Below are 22,909 nucleotides of genomic sequence, written 5' to 3'. Positions count from 1 at the left end.
TGTGTGCGTTGTCTTGTTTTTTTTGGGTCGCTGTTGGAGGCGGCACTGTGTGTGTGTGTATGAGGAGTCAAGTCAATAGTTTGTTTGGTGGCGACGACCACACTCATTTTTTCACGCAACAGCGCCACAGACCATAGAGATACATACAGTGGCCGAACACAGTATTGTGGGTCGTCTTTAGATCACATATTCTGAGAGGACATTGAGCCCTCACTGGCTAAAGGACCTGCCAATGAGGAAAAAGTCACGCAAAAGTCACGACTGCAAGTGTAGATGTAGACCAGGTTTTGCAACCCGGTAAAAAGAAGTAGAATTATGTAATTCTCAAAGACATACACGCTCCCTGATATTTTTCAAAGCAAATGTTTAGTTGTTATTTTTTCAGTGTCTCAGTAACATAGAGACATATTGGATACTAAATGTATAGATCATAGTACCAGTTTCTGCATGAATCATATGGAGTGGTGTTTCATCTTTAGAGACTTAAAAAAAAGATGCCAATGTTCGCAGAAGTATATTTCAGCTATTCAGGTTTCAACAGTGTGACCTTTAGAGACTTCTGCAGTATGCCGATGGGGAAGTCCTTGATGGGGTCGGTGGTGAGCCACAGGCGGAAGTCGGGGTGGGGTTTTGTGATCCTCTCCAGGGACTTCTCCAGCTCCTTCAGCCACTTCGCCAGCAGGTGGCAGTTCTGCAGCATCAGCCACTGACCACGGGACACCGCTGTCTCCAGCAGCTGCAGCGCCACCTTGGATCACACAAACAGAAGCGACGCTGCTGTGAAAACTGAAGGGTTCAACTCTAGTGAAAACACTTCAAAAACACCTTGACTTATTGATGTCACATCAATACAAAGATAGTTCTCCGTTACCTTCTCTTGGCCTTGCCCCATAGCAAGGAACCTAAGCCTGTTGCCTCCGAAAGACGACCTCTCGGCCAGTTTCACAAGGTCACTGGCTGGGTCAGAGCCTGGACTCAGGATGAACACGATGGGGGAGTTGGGCGTGCTCTGCTCATAGATGGCCTCAAAGCTGATCTCTGGAGGCTGCACGTATCTGAACAGAAGCAGTTAACATAGATAGAAAAACATATTTCTTACCTCTAATTAATGTTAAATGTGTTTCAGTTAATATGAACCAGAAGAACCAAACATTTCTCACTTCTCGCCCATGGTCACAGTGACATAGTCTGTGACGGCTCTGTAGACTCTATCGAGACGGAAGCAGCGCAGCAACAACAGCTCCTGAAAGGCTGTCAGGTTGTCTTTGTACTTCATGGGAAAGGGAGCCTGCTCTGGCCTGTCTAGGTCAAACCACTGAGGACAAAATGAGGGAACAGGTTAGTCCTTCATGTCATTCAATAAAAAGCATCTAGTGCTATTTCCTTATGAAGGCGGTCACCTACAGCCATCCACTCATTGGGATTGTTCTCCACATCATCCGGCAGAGAGCCAAACCGCTCAGGGAAGAGCTCTGCTAGCTTCATGATGTCCTCCCACCCCTGGTCTGGAAGCCACTCGCATGGCTTTTTACGCTTGCTCTTCTCCAGAGACAGATTGCCTTAAACAGAAGGGAGAAGAAATTGTGGTATCTGAACAGTGTGCAAGTCAAAACATATTAAGAAATGATACTAAAGTAAAAACCCTCATAACATAATGTACAAATCTAAAGCCATATGTTTGAGGAGAGCTTATTCAGAGGTGGCTGATGGCCCTAGCCAGGTGGGGGGTGGAATTAGCATTCCCAATTGGGGAGACTGAATGTCTGGACATTGTCTCCACTCCCTTCCTTCAGGCACTTGCAAATCATGTCAACCAATGATCAAAGAAGTTGGTCAACAGCTGTTGGGGGCTCTCCCCCATCCCACATGCATTCTAATGTGTATAAAACAGTGACTCTAAAATGATTAGTTAGTACTGTCTCACACGACGTGAGGCTGTCGGGGAGCCCCGGCTCCCTGGTTCTCTGTTATTCTGTTATGCTGTTTCTTGCTGAATAAACACACTAAATGCACATGGAACTTGGAAACCTTGACGTCTCTCTTCTTCTCCTCCTCTTCATTACAACTACAAGCCTGCTAACCGCAGTTTAATGCCTCATAATATACGACAAAATATTAATAATGTGGATCTTGGGATCCACATAGGAACGGCGTGGCTCTAATGTAGAGTGTGATGTATGACTCAAGGTTTCAAGGTTTTAACCCGATCAACCTTCCATTATAAAATTTGGGTTAAATATTTCAAAAAGTATAAAGCATTATGCACACATTGTGTTGCAGTGCTAGTGGAGGTACTTCTGTGGCCTACTGGCAGAGTGCATACAAGGTTTGCGAGCTAAAGTACTTCTGTGGCCTACTGGCAGAGTGCATACAAGGTTTGCGAGATTAGCTCTGAAGTGTACACACACACACACACACACACACACACACACACACACACACACACACACACACACACACACACACACACACACACACACACACACACACACACACACACACACACACACACACACACACACACACACACACACACACACACACACACACACACACACACATGGCTAGCCTCTTACATTGTAAAAATACACTTTGCTGGACTGCATTTGTGTGCATCAGAATGAGTTTGTGTCTGCATGTGATTATTATTTACATACAATAGCCTGTGTAGTATAGATTCTATACTGTCAGTGTCATCTCACCCTTTAGGAAGAACTCCAGCTCATCCTGAGGGGCCCTTCCCTCCGGCTGCTCAATCTTTATGATCATATTGAAGGAGAAGAGGAGCTTGTGTCTCTCAAACAGACCTAAGGATAGAAAAACAGGCAGAGCAGAGCTTCAGCTGCCTACGGCCGTCTAAAATGCTGAAGTCTAATGTACCTTTGCCTTCACGCGTGGGTTCACCTGTGCAGCCGTAGTTGTAAACATTATGAGTCAGGGTGTCCATGAGGTTCTTCAGTCTCTTAGGCAGGGCGGAATCGGGCAGAGACTTGCGCAGCGAGAAGTCAAACACCTCCAGGTAGGAAGCTAGGGAGTACTGGTACATGCTGTTCACTAGAGCCATTTCTGACAGCACAAAGAACAGGATGGCTCCGCGCTTGGCAGCGGGGCGGTAGCCCTCTCTCAGCTTGTCGATGTCCGCCGAGGTCATCTCTGCCAATTTGAGCTTCTCCGACACCTGAGGGGGCACGTTTTCAGAGATGAACCACGTCAATATGGTACATGAAGACTAGGGCGGGGCGATATGACTTCAAATCAATAACACAATTACTTCAAACTTTTGCCTCGATTGCGATTAATGAACGATTTGTTTTTTAATAGTGAAAATAGCAGATCAGCTCACAGCGCTTGTAATCGACCATTTCCACAATTTTTGTACACCACCATTGTACAATGGTTAATCAGACTAAACAATTTAGTTGATAATTTAAAAAAAGATGTCGATTCGTTGATATATAATTAAGTTGACACTATGTTAACTAATTTCACTGGGGACCCCCTGGTACCCCCCCAAGGACCACTGGTGGTCCCCAGACCACTGGTTGAGAACCACCGGTTTAAGTGATTAATTAGCCCCCCACATTAGCCTGGGACCAGACGAATCTGCGAGTGCAAAAACAAATTGCACTCTGGGATTTGGGTCTGGCACCGCTCCATAGAGAATCCATTTCCTGCTCCAGAAGACGTGGGTAACCAATCAGGGCCCAGTATTCGAATATGGAGTTGGTTGTAGGTCTAACCAATTGCGTCGAGGGCCATTGTTTTGATCCCGCCCCTTGGGAAAAAAAACTTCCTCATGGAAGCACCAGACTCATATCCACGCAGTGATATAGTCTAGCTACGCCAGGCTACCCCCACATAGCCCTAATGAAGAGACTCACCTCGCTGGTCTTGGCCTTGGTCTCCTCCAGTGTGAGGACCAGCTCCGTGTTGTCCAGGATGTTGCCCGTGGAGCTGGCCAGCTCTCTCAGCAGGGAGTCCTCCAGGTCCTTCAGCAGCTTCCGGTTCTCGCTGGTGTCTCGGACCAGGCGGTCGCGCTGCTCCTCCAGCGCTTTCCTCTCGAAGCCCACGATCACGCTCAGCAGCTGGTCCTCCAAGCCCTTCAGCGTCACTGTGACAAAACACACGTTAACCCATTAAAACCTGGGAACGCATCTCGAATCTTCTCTCGAAGGCAAAATAGCAGATCTACAGGTACCGAGTGCCGCGCTATGAGCCTGTAGATCTGCAATCCTGCTACCATAATTGGCGGCCACACTCATGGAGTGTACACGAGTGTATGAGGCTTATGGCCGAGCAGACACATGGCCCAACTAACTCCACATTTTCCCCCAAAATTCCTCAATATTCTGCCTGTGTTTACAGCTGCTTCCCATACCGTTACTGTACTTGCAGGATGTACAATCAATAACAAACGCATTATGCCCCAATACTTATGCAAATCACTTCGCCAGCTGCAATTTACTTCCTGATGGTTCTTTTAACAGCCAATCATCTGCCACAAAACCTCAGCACCTTCGTTCCCCTGCAGAGCACACAGAGACAAGCGCTGCCCAGTACAGTACGTACAGTACAGTACAGGTAGAGGTACAGGACAGTACAGTACCGTACCGTACCGTACAGTACAGGTACGGTACAGGTACAGTACAGGTACAGTACAGGTACAGTACAGTATGTACAGTACAAGTACAGGTACAGTACAGTACAGTACGTACAGTACAGGTACAGTACAGGTACAGTACAGGTACAGTACGTGCAGGTACAGTACAGTACGTACAGTACAGGTACAGTACAGGTACAGTACAGTGCAGTACGTGCAGGTACAGTACAGGTACAGTACAGTACAGTACAGTACAGTACGTACAGGTACAGTACAGTACAGGTACAGTACAGTACAGGTACAGGTACAGGTACAGTACAGTACAGGTACAGTACAGTACAGTACGTACAGTACAGTACAGTACGTACAGTACAGTACAGTACAGTACGGTACAGGTACAGTACAGTACAGTACGTACAGTACAGTACAGTACAGTGCAGGTACAGTACAGTACAGTACAGTACAGTACAGTACAGGTACAGTACAGGTACAGTACAGGTACAGTACAGGTACAGTACGTACAGTACAGTACAGTACAGTACAGTACAGTACGTGCAGGTACAGTACAGTACAGTGCAGGTACAGTACAGGTACAGTACAGGTACAGTACAGGTACAGTACGTACAGTACAGTACAGGTACAGTACAGTACAGTACAGTACGTGCAGGTACAGTACAGTACAGTGCAGGTACAGTACAGAACAGTACGTACAGTACAGGTACAGTGCAGTACGTACAGTACAGTACAGTACAGTGCAGGTACAGTACAGTACAGTACAGGTACAGGTACAGGTACAGTACAGTACAGTACAGTACAGTACAAGTACCAGCACAGTACAGTACGTACAGGTACAGTACAGTACAAGTACAAGTACAGTACTGTACGTACAGTACGTACAGTACAGTACGTACTGTACTGTACTGTACATACAGTATTTACACAATACTACCTACATAGGAAAATAAAGTCTCTTCTTCACCAGATGCAATTTAAACACTGTGATGCCTGCTCAGAGTCATATTGTGTCTAACATACACATCTCCTCTCTCATCTCAGCTGTACCTGGGCCCTAGGTGTATTACAATCAACCAGAGTGCAGTGGCCATCACTCCAAATGTTGTGACGTCAGGGCTCTCAATACTGCACATTGGGGAGGAGGAGGGGTGCAGGGCGGGCGCACAGATCGCTGTGTGGGCGCAGGTGCTATGTGGGCGCGGGCGATAGAGCTGAGGCCGCGCGCAGCGCGGCCGAAGTTCTAGTTTTTTGAATAGCCAAACTATAAAATAACGGTTATAGCTCAAATCTGACACTGATGCGTTCCCGGATTGAATGGGTTAAATGGATATGTAGATCAAGTGGCTCCCAACCTTATCTGGATCAGGGCCCACTTGAAAATCTTGAAAGCTTTCGCGGACCCACCCATCAAGTTTATGAAGTAAAGGAGTAGTTCACCCAAAGAAATTACTTATTTTCTATCAATTACACACCCCATGAAGCCTTGAATTCATGAGAGATTGTTTTTGTCCCTAAGCCAATAATTTGGTCAATAGGAGGTTCCTACCGGAGACTCCAACCACTCTTCAAATTATTGGCTTACGTATGCGACAAAATAATGTAAAATCTCCATGAATTCAAGGCTTCATAGGGTGTGCAATTGATAGAAAATAAATAATCTTTTGGGGGTGAACTACTCCTTCGATTCATTGTTTTACCCCTTGCAGAGATATCATGTTTGGCATGCTGAGGCCACTCACCGGTGTAGTTGATGACCATGGCTTTTCCAAACACAGAGGGGGAGTACTTGGGGTTGGCCAGCTTGGTGTTCAGGTAGAGTTTAAAGTTGGGGTCGTAGTCCACCTCCTTGTCTCCCAGCACGATGACCTGTCTGCCCTCTGCTCCTTTCACGTTCTTCTCCAGCACCGTGTCGATCACGGGGTCGATGTACTCGTCCACGTCTTGGAACAGGAAGGGGAAGCCGTACTTGATGGCCATCTCCAGCTGCTTCAGGAAGTCTGGATCGCTGAAGGAGGAGATCTATAGGCAAATGGATGGGTATGCCAATCAATCAACTTTAGAGACACACTAGCATTTCAGTCAGTTTCTTAACTATTTGACTGTGAATGACGAGATTTCTCGTCATATTTTGCAATAGCTCACAGTGCCAATGACGAGTTTTCAGCGGTTTTCCACTAGATGGCGCTGTTCGCTCGCCTATGGGTCACCGTTTGGCTCCCAGATCAGGAGAGAAGCAGCGGGTCACGTGATCGCAAAACAAACAGCCCATTCTCTCCCTTGTAATTCGATCTGGAAGAATGTCTTTTCCACTGTTTGTGTTGCTTTTTGGTGAAAACAGCCTAGATTCAACTGGCCACAACTATGGCACTGATGATCGCGGCAGCTCTTCAATTCTACGAGACTCAGATACGTCTTTTAAACCGATCGGGGGATCAATCATACTGGAGATAAATAGTCTATGAATTTTAAAAAGGTGAGTGAAAACACTCGAAAATGGCTGGCAGTGGCGTTGCAAAATAGTCAGAGTTAAAGGTTTCATGACATCAAATTGTGCAAATCTTTCTGTATTTATTTAGGTTTTCTGACCTCAATTACAAAAAAAAATTACTTTAACATTCAGTGGATGATGAAAAAAAAGTATGAATGTTACGTTTTCTGTACCTTGAGGTTATTCTTCTCCTCCATTTTCTTGATCCAGTTGAGCGCTTGCTGTTGAGGGTCGATGCACATGGGGAAACGGCTGGCTCTGGTGGTGAGGATTCCATTCTGGACTGACAGCTCATCTGGAGGCAAGCCCTCTGATCCCCACCTGTCAAAAGGTTTAGTACAATAGAGTATTATGCCATATCTCTCCACACAGCTAAATGAGTGTTCATTTGGCTCTGTGAGTGTACAAATGGACACGCATCCTTCGTCACACTCTCCGTATTCTGGTGTGTGTGGTAATAGCTCTCAATTCAGTAGTAAGTATTTAATGTAGACTAGTCACTAGAGCCACGAGGAACTCAACGCTCAACCACATAATGGGGTTTAAAAAAATGATATATATATTCAAAGATATGCATACATTTTCAAGATTTTTCAAAAAATAGCAGATCTACAAGCTAATAGTGCGGCTATGAGCTTGTATATCTGCTATTTTGAATAGTTCTCAATTCAGTAGTAAGAAGTTGCATATACACACATCAAATATCAAGGACAGGTAAGTGGTAACACGCACGCACGCACGCACGCACGCACGCACGCACGCACGCACGCACGCACGCACGCACGCACGCACGCACGCACGCACGCACGCACACACACACACACACACACACACACACACACACACACACACACACACACACACACACACACACACACACACACACACACACACACACACACACACACACACACACACACACACACACACACACACACACACCCCCCCCCCCCCCCCCCCCCCCCCCCCCCCCCCCCACTCACCTGCTGACTTCCACCTCGTCGGTCAGCAGCTTCTCCACCCTGAAGGGCTGGCTCAGGGGGATTCTCCTCTCCAGCAGGTCCTTCTCCCACACCTCGTGGACCATCTCGTTCCTGAAGTCCCAGTTGAACGCTCCCTCGTAGCTCAGGAACGCGGCGCACATCAGACAGTCGCCCAGGAGGAGCGAGCGCCGCCGCTTCAGCTCCTCGAATTCGAGCGTCCAGCTATAAGAAAGGGAAAGGGGGGAGGTTGATGTGTGACATGAGGAAGATCAGGAGGAGTCAAGACACCAGTGGTGTAAAGTAACTAAGTACATTTACTCAAGTACTGTACTTAAGTACAATTTTGAGGTATTTTTTTTACTTTACTGCTCGGCTCACCGCTTGTTCTCAGAGCCCAGGCCAGAGATGAGTTTGTCGGCGGCCGTCAGCCTCCTCTGCATGACCTCCGCCTCCTCCTGCAGCACCTGTTTCTCCCCCATGGCGCCGTCGTACTTCTCTCTCAGAGCGCCCAGCTCCTTCTGAATGGCGTTCAGCTCGCTCTGAATGCGCTGCAGCTCCCGCTTGCTCTCGAAGAAGTTCCGCTCCAGACGCGCTACCTGTAGAATTCAATCCACAGCACATCCACAATGGGTTTTGGCCTCAAACACAAAACCCATCTAACCCCGGCTCATTTTGCTAGGATTGGACGGCTTAGGGTTGAGGACAGAGTACAGCAACTTACAATGGGCCTGGTCTACAAGATACGCCACAACATTGGGATCCCCCTGTATTTGTCAAAATACTTCCAAAACGTGAATGAAGTCCACGATCACAACACCAGAGGCAGCTCCACGGATCATGTTCAACCCAGATTTGGCTCAACAAAGGGAATGAACTCGTTCTCATGCTATTCAACATAAATGTGGAATGCCCTACCCAAAGGAGTAGGTAGGAGTAGGTAAAACCCTATTCACTTTCAAAACTGCCCTAAAGAAACACCTTCAGGAGGCTGCCATTCCAAACTGGCCCCTGTCAAAGTCTTAACCTAACCCCCCAGCAACCCCCCCCCCCCTCCCTGAACTATTCATTTTTTCCCCTCTCTTGTACATATATATATTTTTTCATACCAGTAACCTGTAAGCTGATTGTATGACGTTCTGTATAGTAGTGTATATCTGTCTGTCTCATACAGTATAATGTCATCATGATTTGTGTGCATGGGGATCTCATTTTAAACAAGCTTAGTGCTTTATGAGCTATTCAGTTTAGTAGACCTTGTATTGTGAATCTGTACTTCCATGTACTGTCTTACTGACTTACTGACTAAAGTACATCAATCAATCAACAATGCTCATAATCAACGTTGTGCCTTATCCAGGGACGCAGAGGGCATTTTAGAACCAAAGGAGATGCATGGCGCGTGTGCATGCGTTCCAAGTGTGCGTGCACATTTTTTTTTCTCCAGGTTTGTTACATTTTATTTATTTATTTTACTTTAAATCAGTTAATTTGGTTAATTCGGTATGTTTAACGTTACCTTCTCTCTTTTGGGCTTGATCTCCCTGGCGACATCACAGTATCCCATGACCGCCTCCACAAATTTGAGCATTCCTGAGCCGGCCTTACTGATAACCTGCATCTCCTCAGGACTAGTGTTGAGGTTCTTCAGAAAGCCTGTGGTCGGGACAATGGCATTCATCATTACAACCAGTGGTGGAAAAAGTACTCACATTTCTTATTTAAGTAAAAGTATCAATACCGCATTGTAGAAATACTCTGTTACAAGTAAAAGTCCGGAATGTAGTTCCAATGTAAAATTTGAGGATTTTATGCAACTCGAACGTTAACGACATTTGTAATGTCGTTGTTATTGCTTTTGTGATAATTGCAGGGTTAGTTAACCCAATAACCGTTAAGGGAAAGATAGATACCTCTTACAGTCTTGACCTGGCTGGAATTGATGACGTCACAGTCCATTTCCATCAGCGAGCGCAGGAAGTTAGCCTCTGACATCATCCCCCGGGCCGCCTTCCAACTGATCTCCTTGTGGCCGCGTATCACCAGGATGCACTCACACACAACCTGCACCTGTTTGGGCGGCTTGGCAAAGGATCTTAAAGAGGAGGACAGGGGACCAACATGCAAGCAAGTACAGGTAACGGGGGAATAGGAAACAAAGGACAAATATGAATAAGAAATGTAGCTGTAAACATTTAAAAAGGTAGGGTAAGTGATTTACTTTGGTTAAAATAAGTGTTAAATAGCTCTATATTCTGATAGTATTCATTGCTATAGAGTGTTTGTTCAGTAACACGAGTCTCCCATGTCTCTCCAGCTCTTTATTAACACATTGAGTGCCAAAACCGGCTATAGACGTTTTTTCAAATCCAACCGTTGAGTGCCGAAACTGGCTATAGCCGTTTTTTCAATTTTTCTTTTTTCTTTTTTTCCCCACAAGGGATGCTCTAATGCAACTTAGGAATCATCCTAGGACCCTTTAAAATGGAACGGATGGATGTGAGTCCAGTCCAAAAAACGTCACTTCCGTCCTAACCCAATGATAGGATCTTGAGAAAAAAGGTCCAAATCTCCATATATTTTTACAGTGGTCAAAACAAGCCATTTTCGACGCACGATCCCTCTGCAATGGCGGATCGCGCTAGATATATTATTGTTCTTGTCGTTGGACGGGACCCTCGGCCATCGCACACCTTTTGTTTACATCCGGGTCCTCGTGGAGGCTTCTACAGCTCTAAACAGATCGGAGGTACCCTGTTTTAAAAAACCTCTGGAACTCGATGTGTTAAACAGAAAATGCATTTTAATGCACCATTTGATACATTTTACTAAGAATTATCTGACTTGCTTTTAGGAATCATTTACCGTTATGAATTTACAGGATGTAGCAGTATATCCTATGAAACCATGTGCAAAAAGGATATTCTCACAAGATAAAGCAACCTTTGACGAGTAATAAAAACACAAAACATGCAATTCCTATGAATATTTGACTGTAGGAAGGGTCCATCATTTAATTTGCGTGTCAACAGGGGCTATCATTATGGCGTGGCACTGAAGGGGACAGCCGCCTAGAACAGGATTGGTCTGTATCTCTGCCCTTATTATCTGTTCCCACAAAAGTAGACCAGTCACAGCTCAGCTCACACTGCCACACGCATAGGGTGAACCACACAACTAAGCTGAGATGTTTAGAATAACCCATTAAGGCATCTGTCCTTTTTTTTTTTAACCATTATCTTATACTTTGGGCTATTCAAAAATAGCAGATATACAAGCTCATAGCGCGGCACCGAGTGCCGCGCTATGAGCTTGTAGATCTGCTATTTTGTGAAAAATCATGAATATTTGTGCAAATCTTTGAATATATATATATTTTTTAAAGCGAACATTTGTAACTCAAATCTTTGCTTCTGGGTGATTCTACAAATGTCTTCTAAATCCTAACTGTTTAAAAAAAAAACCTATATTCTCAAACTTTTTCATGTCAACGACCACCCAAAATGATATGTATTTGGCCCCGGACCCCCATCTCAAAATATGTTGTTCCAGGGACCCCCCAGAAGCAAAGATTTGAGTTAAAAATGTTCCCTTTTTGGGCGGGAACCCCTTTTTGTAACTATTCCTTTCAGGACGGGAACCCCTTTTGGGGTTCCTGTTATAGCAACATATTTTTATTTTATTTTTTTAATAAATATTTGAAGTTTTTCTGAAAACTTAAGTCAGAATTTAGAAGGCGTTTTTAGAATCGGCCTCAGGTCTAAATGGGTTAAAATATATATATATATTCAAAGATTTGCGCAAAGTTTCATGATGTTTAAAAAATAGCAGATCTACAAGCTCATAGCGTGGCACTCGGACATGAGCTTGTATATCTGCTATTTTCGAATAGTCCAAAGTATTAAAATAATGGTTAAAGTGGTCACACAGATGCGTTCCCGGTTTTAATGAAACAAGTAGAGGCATCGAATCAGCAAAGCACCTGATCTCGGTGACGTCAGACTTCTCCAAGCCCTGTAAGGCGGTACGGGCGGCCTCCAGGGCCGGCAGAGCCTCGGCCAGGGAACTCTCCGCGTCTTTCTTCTCGACGGCGATCACCTTGTTCTGCTCCTCCACCTCCCTGGCTTTCTCTTCCGCCAGTGTCTTCTTCTCCTCAGCTGGAAGGGAGGGAAAGTGTCAACGTGAATCGGCGTGCTAATACGCCAACTAGTGGTGGAAAGCAACTACTGTAAGTACATCTACTTAAGTACCGTACAGTACTTAAGTACAATTTTGAGTGTATTTGTACTTTACTTTGAGTATTTTCCAATTTCCAATACTTTTACTTCTACTCCACTACATCTCAGAGGCAAATGTTGTACTTTTACTCCATTACAATTATTTGAAAACTTTAGTTACTAGTTACTTTTCAGATATAAATTATGATATTATGAAACATACATTAACCACTTTAGCCCTATTTTATACCTAGGCTATTTGAAAATAGCAGATCTACAAGCTGTGAGCCTGTAGATCTGCTATTTTCAAACATTTTAGTACTTTAACTTTTGGTACTTTAAGTACATTTTGATGCCAATACTTTTGTACTTTTACTCAAGTACATTTTGAATTCTGGACTTGTACTTGTAACGGAGTATTTCTATATTGCAGTATTGGTACTAAGTAAAGAGTACTAAGTAAAGAGTACTTTGAGTACTTTTCCCACCACTGTAGCCAAATATGTTGCATGTGTGTGCGTGCGTGCGTGCGTGCGTGTTCACACTGACCCACAGTGGTGTTGGTGGAGATCTCCTGGAGAAGGAGCTCGCAGGCTGAAGACTTTTCTGCCAGCACCACCTTCTGCTCTGCCAGCTTGTCATTGAGCTGGGCCAGCTGCACGCTGGTCTTCTCCAGCTTATCCAGACCCCCCTCTAGGCGCTTGCACTGAGCTGAGGTTAAACATGAAACCAAAGGAAAGACGTTTTACGATCATGTAAATGTACAAACCCCACTGAAACATAAATTCAATTTGTTGTTATATTTGCACAGTTTACATTTCGTCACTTTGCTAAACTAATGGCCTAAGTCATAATTGAAAAGGATCTTGCTGTTCCCTCCCCTTTTAGTATAATGGCCTATTTCCCCAGTGTGACTAAGACCAAAATAGGCTAATTTTTTTTAAAAAAAAGTCAGGTTTAATCCTATTTAAACCTATTTAAATCTCTTATGTTACATAACTGACAGACAGTGTTATTTTTATGTCAATAGTCATAATTTGTTATAAACGTTTTGGGTGAAATGATTAAGAAATATCACATAGTTTTGTTTTGGATCTGTTTTTTTTTTTTTTCTGAAAAGAAATTACTTAGGCCATTAATTTAGCAAGGTGACGATTTGTCAATCAGCTCATCTACTCACCCAGGATATATTGGTCCTTGTCCTCCAGCAGCTTGGTGCAGGTGGTGAGGAAGTCCAGGTAGTTCTTCGGAGTGACATAGTTGCTGCGTCTGAGTTTCTGCAGGAACATTCGGCTGTACTCTCCCACAGAGCGATGCACCATGCAGACGTGGGCTATCACTGCCTCAAAATGGGACTTGGGGATCATTGGACTCTTTCCTGCAGCAATGAATGGCACGTAAACTCATTTAGTATCACAAACAGCTCCATTCAAAAGTAGTGCTGAATGCATGAATGGTGTGGTGTGATTTACAGACCAAGGAACGACTGGGCCACAGCGTGTAATGCCTGCGGAGGCCATGGCAGGAACCAATCTATCCCAGTGTTGTTCACCAGTCCTATGAAAGGAAGGAAAGAAAGTAGGCCAACAATGTGACACAAACTATTTTCCAGTGGTGGAAAAAGTACTCACATTCTATACTTAAGTGAAAGTATCAATACTTCAATGCAGGAATACTCTGTTACAAGTAAAAGTCCGTAATTCTAAATTTACTTGAGTAAAAGTTCAAAAGTATTGGTGTCAAAATGTACTTAAAGTACCAAAAGTAAAATGTACTCATTATGCAGAATGTCCCATTTCAAGTTTTGAAATGTATGAAAATCTTTTGAAAATAGCCGATCTACAAGCTCACAATGCGTCGCGATGCGACGCATTGTGAGCTTGTGAGCTTGTGATTTTTAAATGGCCGAAATGTATATAGGGCTGAAGTGGTTAATGTATATTTTGTAACAATAATCAAAATCTACAAAGTAACTAGTAACTAAAGTTTTCAAATAAATGTAGTGGAGTAAAAGTACAATATTTGTCTCTGAGATGTAGTGGAGTAGAAGTAAAAGTATTGGAAATTGGAAATACTCAAGTAAAGTACAAATACCTCAACATTTTACTTAAGTACAGTGCTTAAGTAAATGTACTTACAATGTAGTTACTTTCCACCACTGCTATTTTCACATTAAATCATGCATGCAATTGCCGGCAGACTGTGGCACAATATCTCACCTGGAAAGTTCCTGCAGCGTGTTCTGAGGGTGTCCCCCACTGGGGACATGCACAAGACAATGTGCAGGTTGTTGGCACTCTTGTTGACAAAGTACTGCCACATGCTGTCCTTGGACGGGCCGGCACCCTTCTTCATGGCTTCATCACGGAGCTGATTAATAACCGACTCCTTCTCATCGTCGAGGAACAACGCAGGAACGATGCCTGTGAATGGAGAGTTGGCTTGAGAGCAGTTCTAGAGCTGTCACAGCTAAATAGAAAAAGATGAATGAGAGTACAAGCCAGGACGTTCTATGTTCAGACCGGAGGTTAGCATGTTGTTGATGAGTTCAAGGAAGCCCTCCTCGACAACATGGCCGTCGGTGAACAGGAACACTGTCTTCTTGTTTTCAATGCCCAGCTTCAGGTACAGGGTTTTCAGATCCTCACGGAAGTTCGACTCAGCATAGCCTCTGCTTAAGGTGATCTCAAACACCTGGGGGCATATAGTAGGTTTACATACTGTAGCAACTGTTACAAAATGGAAATTTCTCACTGCAACCTTTGCCTTTAATTATGAGGTTCTACCTCACAGCCAGCAGTGAAGGTAGCCAGCTTGGTCAAGGACTGCCTGCCGGAACCTCCCACGCCGACCAGCAGGGCGTGGCCGCGGTCCATGCGGAGGATCCTATGCACTCGGGTCAGATGCTCCAGGGCGTCATCGAACAGAACCAGGTTCATCCTAGACTTGGTCTCGTTGTACTCCTCTAGAATCTCCTGCAGAGTAAGTACCATGATGTAATGATCTTTAGATATCTCATAATTGTAGATTATTTCGATGTTGCGATGTAATTAATTATCATGACAACTACTTGTATAGTAGTTGTACTTGTATAGCATCACATCTTACTGAGGCCAACCTTAACTGGAACAGTACCTGGAACAAGGCTTTAGAAGCTTCATAGTCGCATATGTCCTCATATACTCTGGGTTCAGACTCACTGAGGGCCGTCTTGTAGTCTCCATATAGGATGGGATCCTTCATGGCTGACTCTAGGTCTGACTTGAAATGCTCTTCAATTAAGTTCTTTATATGACCTTGTACCTAGAGGCAAAAAAACACAGTAAAACTAAAAATAAAGCATCTGGTTTAAAGGGAACATTGATAACAAGAACACATATTTGTAATTACAATTAGAGGTGTAATTGCAAAATCGTCACTTGTTCCTTCAGCCAATATAAAAAGGTGAATACAGTATGTATAACTACCAGGGTCTTATCAGTTTCATTGATGAGTCTATCGTGGAACACTCTCAGGCACTCGTTCCTCCAAACACGCACAAACTGGGAGACTGTCAAAAACCTGTCAAAGAAACATGCCAAGACAGAGAAACTTGAGAAAACAAGCCTAAGTGAAAAGTTAAATGTAGTAATGACCAGTGTTGATTTTGTTGACTAAAACTATGAACTACCTTTTTTCACCAAATAAAACCTAAATAAACTGTTTGGTTGCTACTAGGACCCCAACGGAAACAAGTCCGCAAGGACTTTTTTGGTCGGACCTTTTAGACAAAAGTAATACTGTGTTGTTTTACATTCTTTTGCCTAATAAAATTTTCAATCAATCAATCAAAAATAAAAACTAGGCTATGATGACTAAAACTATGACTAAATATACTGACCATTTCGTCAACAAAGACTAGACTAGACTAAAATGTTTGGGAGGGACTAGTGGAGAAGAGATCCAGTATAACTAAGACAAGTCATCGTGGGTGCGTGCGGGTGTCACAGACCAAAAATAATTTTCGGCATGCAGCTAAGTGAAAATAATTTCGATGCCATCACGGCCCGGCCAAAAATACATTTTTGTCGACTAAATCAACTGCAGATTTAGTCGACGAAAACTAGACTAAAAGTGAAACGTTTCAGGTAACAAAATTAAGGCTAAAACTAAACAGAATTTTATTGAAAAGACTATGACTAAAACTAAATCAAAATGTGCTGTCAAAATCAACACTGGTAACATGAACCCACTGCGTCGTACCTCTCAGAGTTTGTGGCAGTCAGTCCATTGTAAACCCTGGAGAGGTCCCTCAGATTGAAGATGTAGTGGAACTTGGAGGGCGTGGGCGGCAGCTCTCTGATGATGCTCCTGTACAACTCCAGTGTGCACGAGGTCACCGTATCACAAACCTTCTGTATGGCCTCTTCAAAAGACTAAAACATTTACTCATGCTTAATACCTGGCTGTAAGACATTTTAATTTTAGCTGCTAGAATTCAGTGGTGGAAAAAGTACTCAAAATGTTTTACTCAAGTAAAAGTATCGATACTACAATGTATAAGTACTCTGTTACAAGTAAAAGTCTGGAATTCAAAATTTACTTGAGTAAAAGTACAAAAGTATTGGTATCTAAATATACTTAAAGTACCAAAAGTAAAAGTACTAAAATGTTTGAAAATAGCCTAGGTGTAAAATAGGGCTAAAGTGGACAATGTATGTTTTCTAATGTAATAATTTATATCTGCAAAGTAACTAGTAACTAAAGTCTAAAATTTGAAATACATCAGTAAAGTAAAAATACCTCAAAATTGTACTTCAGTACAGTACTTGAGTAAATGTACTTAGTTACTTTACACCACTGCTAGAATTATAACAGTAGAGCCTTGTTCATCAAAGAGACTTCACAACCAACCAGTCTGCCAAACAGACACAACGATCCAAGCATGAAGAAACAATGTGAAATTAATTCTATGAATTGTGTGTGCACATTAACTCTTTGACTGCCAGAGTATTTTCATAAAGTACTCCCCCATTGCCAGCAATTTTCGTGTTTTTTTTATTTTTATATTTTGAAAAATTTCATGAAAATAATTGAACAGACTGTTTTTTAAAGACGCCGCACAAATCCGCCACCAGAGAGCAGCACATGATAGCTTGATCAGCTCCTGGTGTCACTGTTTACCTTCTTGAGCTATTAGACAGGGAAAACCATGAAAACGGATGTGACGTCCTCCCACATTGTTTTGATCGTCAGAATTACGTTGTGATACACGACGGCGATGACTGATCGTCACCCAGACCATAGATTATAGAAGAGAAACTGTCCGTTTGTCCGTCATACCGTGTGAAAAACCGTTTGTTTACCTATTTTGGACGAAATGACCGGGGGAAAATAATCAAAAACCGGAAACGGAACCCAGGACATGAAACCGGATGCAGATATGGGTGAAGTAAGTGGAACTCGAGAATAACATTGAATTTTAAGCAGCATAGCGCGATCAGAGATTAAACAATGAACGCAAATCCAACGCGTCAAACGCGTCAATGGCGTGGGTGGATTAAGTAGTTATTGACGCGTTTTCGAGTCAATGGCGTTTATAGAGTTAATTAGAATGTATGTGATACCTGCACTTGGACATCTTTCAACTGAAAATGAGACTTAGCATAGAGTACATATATCACATTTATTATGCATTATAATGCATCATAATGTATTACAATGCACTTATAATGCTTCATAACACTCGTTATAAATGTTTATAATTATGCATAACAACTTCTAACAAAGGCACTTTATAACTTCCTTCACAGGTGTTACCAATGATACTAATGAAGGCTCTGTTCCATTTAGAGTAGCACAGTGGTTCTCAGACTTTTTAATTTCCACGACCACCATAACTCTCAGAGTTACACACCCGTAAGGGGTCCATTTGGAACCCCCTCAAGGAACCATGAGGGTCCCTGAACCCCAATTTTAGACCCACTGGTGTAGCAGAGTGTTTCCAGTGAGCCAACGTGCACAATATCAGCACCCTGACTCTGTTTCACCAGAATGGAACAGAGCCTTCATTAGTATCATTGGCAACACCTGTGAATTCCTTCACAATATGGCTGCTGTGCATAGAGCCTATTCGACTCCCAGGAGGTTCAGATGAGTGACGTTCCCAGTGGCGTGCACAGACATTTTGAGGAGCAGGTGCTCAAGTAAAAAAAAAGGGCACCTTGTGCGGCGCGCGGAACCGCCGGCTGCCCTAGTAGTGTGATATTTATTACAGGCACATCTTGTACGTCGTAATTGCATATGTATTTGTTCGATAGCCATATACTGTCTGATGCAGATGTGTAAAAAAAAAAAAAAAAAAGTGTTTTTTTTTTGTTTTTCAAAAGGGCACTTCTGGTCTAGAGGGCAAAGGGCAGGTGCTCTAGCACCATCTAGAGTCTATCTGTGCACGTGCCTGGACGTTCCAGTGTGCACTGCATTGTGAGGCGGGTGGGTGGGTGGTGCGGTGCTCACTTTAGTGTGGCCTTTGATAATGGAGGCGTAGATACGGTGGAGGGACTCCTCCTCTGGGAAAGGGACGTTGAACACACTGAAGAGGGAGATGAAGCGAGGGTCCACCTCGTTCCTGCCGCCTCCCGCTTTCCCCATGGCCGCCACGAAGCCCAGGTCCTTGAGGAGTTTGTAGTTGAGCTCCTTCTCTCTGTTGTACATGCCTCCTCGGTCCAACAGCAGCTTCAGCAGCGCAATAGGCTGCTGTGTGCCATACTCGTCCACCTATATAGAGCGTAACGTGGAGCGTACATACGTTTGAGTTTGAGATTAATTAAGGTGGAAAAAGTACTCACATTTTTTACTTAAAGGAGGAGTTCACCCAAAAAATTACTTATTTTCTATCAATTACACCCCCCATGAAGCCTTGATTTCATGGATTTATTTTTGTTTTTGTCACATTCCTAAAACAATAATTTGATGACCGTGTGTATTTCCGGTAGGAGACACAAATAATCTACTTTGTGTCTCCTACTGGATACATTACCCGGTAGGAGACGGGAATCAAATTATTAGCTTAGGAATGCGACAAAAACAAAAAAGAATCCATGGATTCAAGGCTTCATAGGGTGTGCAATTGATAGAAAATAAGTCATTTTTTGGGTGAACTCCTCCTTTAAGTGAAAGTATCAATACTGCAATATCTACAAGCCCACAATGCATCACATCGCGAGCTTGTAAATCTGCTATTTTCAAATGGCCGAAATGTATATAGGGCTGAAGTGGTTAATGTAAGTTTTGTAACAATAATTAAAATCTACAAAGTAACTAGTAACTACATTTTCAAATAAATGTAGTGGAGTAAAAGTACAATATTTGGATCCGAGATGTAGTGGAGAAAAAGTTAAAGTATTGGAAATTGGAAATACTCAAGTAAAGTACAAATACCTCAACATTTTACTTAAGTACAGTACTTAAGTAAATGTACTTAGTTACTTTCCACCACTGAACATAATATGGACAAACATTCAAGCACAGGGACCAAATGCAGGCTTGGGCGAAATGGAAAGCGATGGAGAGTATCCGTGAATACCCGCGGCATGTTCAGGTCGTCCATAAAGACCAGCAGTCGCTTCCCCATTGGGGGGCCGTATATCTCTTTGGTCCTTTTCTCCACATTGGCCTCCAGGTTCCTCTGCAGGTCCATAGAGGTGGTCCTCGATGAGAAGTTAATTGTCAGAGTCATCTGGAAACGGGCGGGGAAATGGTTAAAGGGATATTTCACTTTCCAAAAAAATTTGGGTCATTTTATCGTCTACTCAAAGGCTTTTGTCAGCCCGCCAGACAGTTTTTATGTTGCTTGATTCAGTATTTAGATATTTGATATTCATTTTATCAGACACGCCCCCTTCCTATACAAACCCATTATAACTTCAAACTCCATTTTAATATGTTAGATTCATCAAAAACACCCGTCCTTGGTTCTGGTGACTCATCCTGCCCTCCTAATACGTGAGGAGACCGTGTTTTTTCGATTACTTTTTTCATTTTCCAAAGATAATATTAATATTAAAAAATATTACAAATAAATGAAAACAATTATTGAAAAAAACACGGCCCCCTCACGTATTAAAAGGACAATATCAGTCACCAGAAGCAAGGACGGGTGTTTCCGATTAATCTAACCTTCCGGAGTATTTCTACATTGCAGTATTGTTACTTTTACTAAGTAAAACATTTGAGTACTTTTTCCACCACTGATTTAGTGGCATATTAGATTAGTTGCAGATATTTGGGCCCTTACGCAGGGACCAGGTTCAAATCTTGGGTAGGACATGAAAGTTATGCGTTGCAGTTTAACATTTTAATGGATGTATGCAAAACAAATGCCAGTATAATAGCCATTACATATGCATGGTTAAACCAAGGGCCCAGCATTCGCCTTTGAAATTGAGTCTATATCTGAAGTGACATGAATGGCCTGTAGTTTCGCTGTTTTACCCCTGCTGGTGTCAGGAGAATTAACTCTCAATGCAAGCGGAGGGGTTTTTGAACTTTAGACTTGATTTTATTACCTTAATAAACATTAATTGTCATAAAGACTATTACGCTTCCAGTCGCTAGTTTAAAGTCTTCTTTCAATCACCATGATATGCGTTTTGGTAAATTATGGTCCCATTTATTTAAAACTGGATGATAAAGTAGGGTATGCTGTAGGAGGGGCGTGGCTACCTTGTGATGATTGGATTGTCAAGCTACACAGCCAATAGCATTCATTCCCTACCCCCGCTCTGGTCCCAACCAATAGCATTCATTTCCGAGTGCATAGGATATGACGCGATATGACGCAATATAGAAAGATGGCGGATTTGAAATTGCTGAAAAATAGGCTTCATTTACGGTTTGTAGAGTCTATATGGGCATAACTTTGTCCATTTCTTTTTACAGTCTATGGGTTAAGCTCACAGTAGTGTCCGTTTTCAGGTTCTTCAGGAAGTTCAGAGTGGTGGCAGTTTTCGACGTCCCAGACTCTCCCACCAGAACCACTGGTCTCTTTATCTTCACCATTTGTTCCAACATCCAGCTGGCTCTGGTAGTGTCCACGGTTGGGACTGGAGGGACAAGAACGAAGGGTTCAGGCAGTAAAGAAATGTAAATCCATGTCAGTGTTGCCAGATGTACGATAATTACATTACGTATTTGTACTATCATTTTACCCTCTGTACGACGTACGATCAATAATTCCCAAAATGCCCAAATGTACGATCATTTCGCCATATCACAATAAAGTGCGTGACTTTACTAAATTCCCTGGCTGCTGATTCAGGATCCGATTTGGCTTTTCAAAATAAGTCAGGAAATCAGTAAATCTGACCCTAGATCTGTACTTGGGGGCATTAAAAACACTGGTCGCGTCTTTCCAGTCCAGTTTCAGGCTTTTATTTGTGTAAGGTCCAGGAAGTTGCCTGCTAACACGCAGCATATGTGATGCATTTTTATCTGGTAGGAGTCTCAAACAAGGTTGTTTCTCACACTAAATTTTTTTTTTGTTGTGAAATTACATATTTACACGTGTGATGATTTCTCTTTTTTTTTAGCTGTGTACAATAGTTTTCTTTCAAATACGTTCATTTTCATTTTAAGCCTCCGGTACGATAATTCAACATTTCCCATCTGGCACTGATCCACGTGTAGCCAAGTCATTGTTTCTTTCCTTATGTCACAGTCGACAGAGTTCAACTTTTACCTAGAATTTCGATAAACTTTTTGTCCGGATCGTGGACATATTTGGAGACCAGGGTACTCCAGGGAACCCATTTGTTCTTTGAACCATCAAAATGGAAATCATACAGAGTGGGCAGGTAACCTGTGTGGAGACAGGACATATTTGTCGTTTATCAATCGTATCTGTATATTACGTGAGTTAACTCCTTTAAGACTGGGAAAGCATCATTTGTGTCAATTTAAGATTTCTTTGGCTATTCAAAAATATCAGATCTACAAGCACTTGTATATGTTTTAATCGTGTTATTTTTTTGCAAATCTTGGAATATATATGTATATATTTTTTAAGCGAACATTTGTAAAATATTTAGCTCCAGGGACCCCCAGAAGCAAAGATTTGAGTTGCAAATGTACTTTTTTTCTTTTTTTTCCAAAAAAAATAATTATGATTTAAGAAATATTTGCACCCTGTGCCGCGCTATGAGCTTGTATATCTGCTATTTTTTAATAGCCAGAGAAATCTAAAACGACACAGATGTGTTCCCGGTCTTAATGGGTTAAATGCTTTGATAATCATCTTATATGTAATACCATTCTTGATTGTTTTCTAACCTGGGATAGAGAGGTCTCCAGGCCCAGTGATGGCCTTCTCATCATTGACCACGGTCAAGCAAGACCGTTTCTTGATAAATTCATCAAACCTTTTCCTGCTGTTGTCCAACAAGGTGGCTCCTAGAGAACAGTACAGAGCTTCCAGGAAGTAACACTCCAGGACCTCTGCGGCGTATTCCTCAGCCACCAGCAGGGCGTCCAGCATCATGGACAACTGCTTCACCTGAACACACCAACAGCGTTGATTTCGTCGACTAAAAACTATGACGAAAAATGTTCGCCGACTACCTTTTTTTCACTG

At 42.9% G+C, this 22,909-nt stretch overlaps 1 protein-coding gene across 1 annotated transcript in view; it reads right to left on the bottom strand.

Moving 5' to 3' along the window:
- The window catches only part of dnah10 (dynein axonemal heavy chain 10), a gene marked incomplete at its 5' end in the record, with an annotated part of 72,855 nt that overhangs the window by 6,934 nt on the left and 43,012 nt on the right, over nt 1-22,909 (bottom strand). The window contains 28 exons of the mRNA XM_080428281.1: nt 548-748; nt 872-1,055; nt 1,161-1,315; nt 1,405-1,559; nt 2,703-2,807; nt 2,905-3,178; nt 3,882-4,111; nt 6,355-6,634; nt 7,277-7,424; nt 8,087-8,308; nt 8,465-8,682; nt 9,603-9,739; nt 9,997-10,178; nt 12,066-12,240; nt 12,850-13,011; nt 13,481-13,678; nt 13,777-13,857; nt 14,520-14,723; nt 14,823-14,994; nt 15,087-15,275; nt 15,436-15,603; nt 15,768-15,861; nt 16,543-16,715; nt 18,796-19,056; nt 19,865-20,017; nt 21,238-21,383; nt 22,019-22,138; nt 22,609-22,831. Of these exons, the coding sequence (XP_080284407.1) occupies nt 548-748; nt 872-1,055; nt 1,161-1,315; nt 1,405-1,559; nt 2,703-2,807; nt 2,905-3,178; nt 3,882-4,111; nt 6,355-6,634; nt 7,277-7,424; nt 8,087-8,308; nt 8,465-8,682; nt 9,603-9,739; nt 9,997-10,178; nt 12,066-12,240; nt 12,850-13,011; nt 13,481-13,678; nt 13,777-13,857; nt 14,520-14,723; nt 14,823-14,994; nt 15,087-15,275; nt 15,436-15,603; nt 15,768-15,861; nt 16,543-16,715; nt 18,796-19,056; nt 19,865-20,017; nt 21,238-21,383; nt 22,019-22,138; nt 22,609-22,831 (5,010 nt within the window). The remainder of the gene's footprint in view (nt 1-547; nt 749-871; nt 1,056-1,160; nt 1,316-1,404; nt 1,560-2,702; nt 2,808-2,904; nt 3,179-3,881; nt 4,112-6,354; nt 6,635-7,276; nt 7,425-8,086; nt 8,309-8,464; nt 8,683-9,602; nt 9,740-9,996; nt 10,179-12,065; nt 12,241-12,849; nt 13,012-13,480; nt 13,679-13,776; nt 13,858-14,519; nt 14,724-14,822; nt 14,995-15,086; nt 15,276-15,435; nt 15,604-15,767; nt 15,862-16,542; nt 16,716-18,795; nt 19,057-19,864; nt 20,018-21,237; nt 21,384-22,018; nt 22,139-22,608; nt 22,832-22,909) is intronic.

Source organism: Gymnoscopelus braueri (genome assembly GCF_963280865.1).
Source record: "Gymnoscopelus braueri genome assembly, chromosome: 5".
NCBI classification, from domain to species: domain Eukaryota; kingdom Metazoa; phylum Chordata; class Actinopteri; order Myctophiformes; family Myctophidae; genus Gymnoscopelus; species Gymnoscopelus braueri.
The sequence above is the reverse complement of the archived record's forward strand: the minus strand, read 5'-3'. Positions and strand labels throughout refer to the sequence as shown.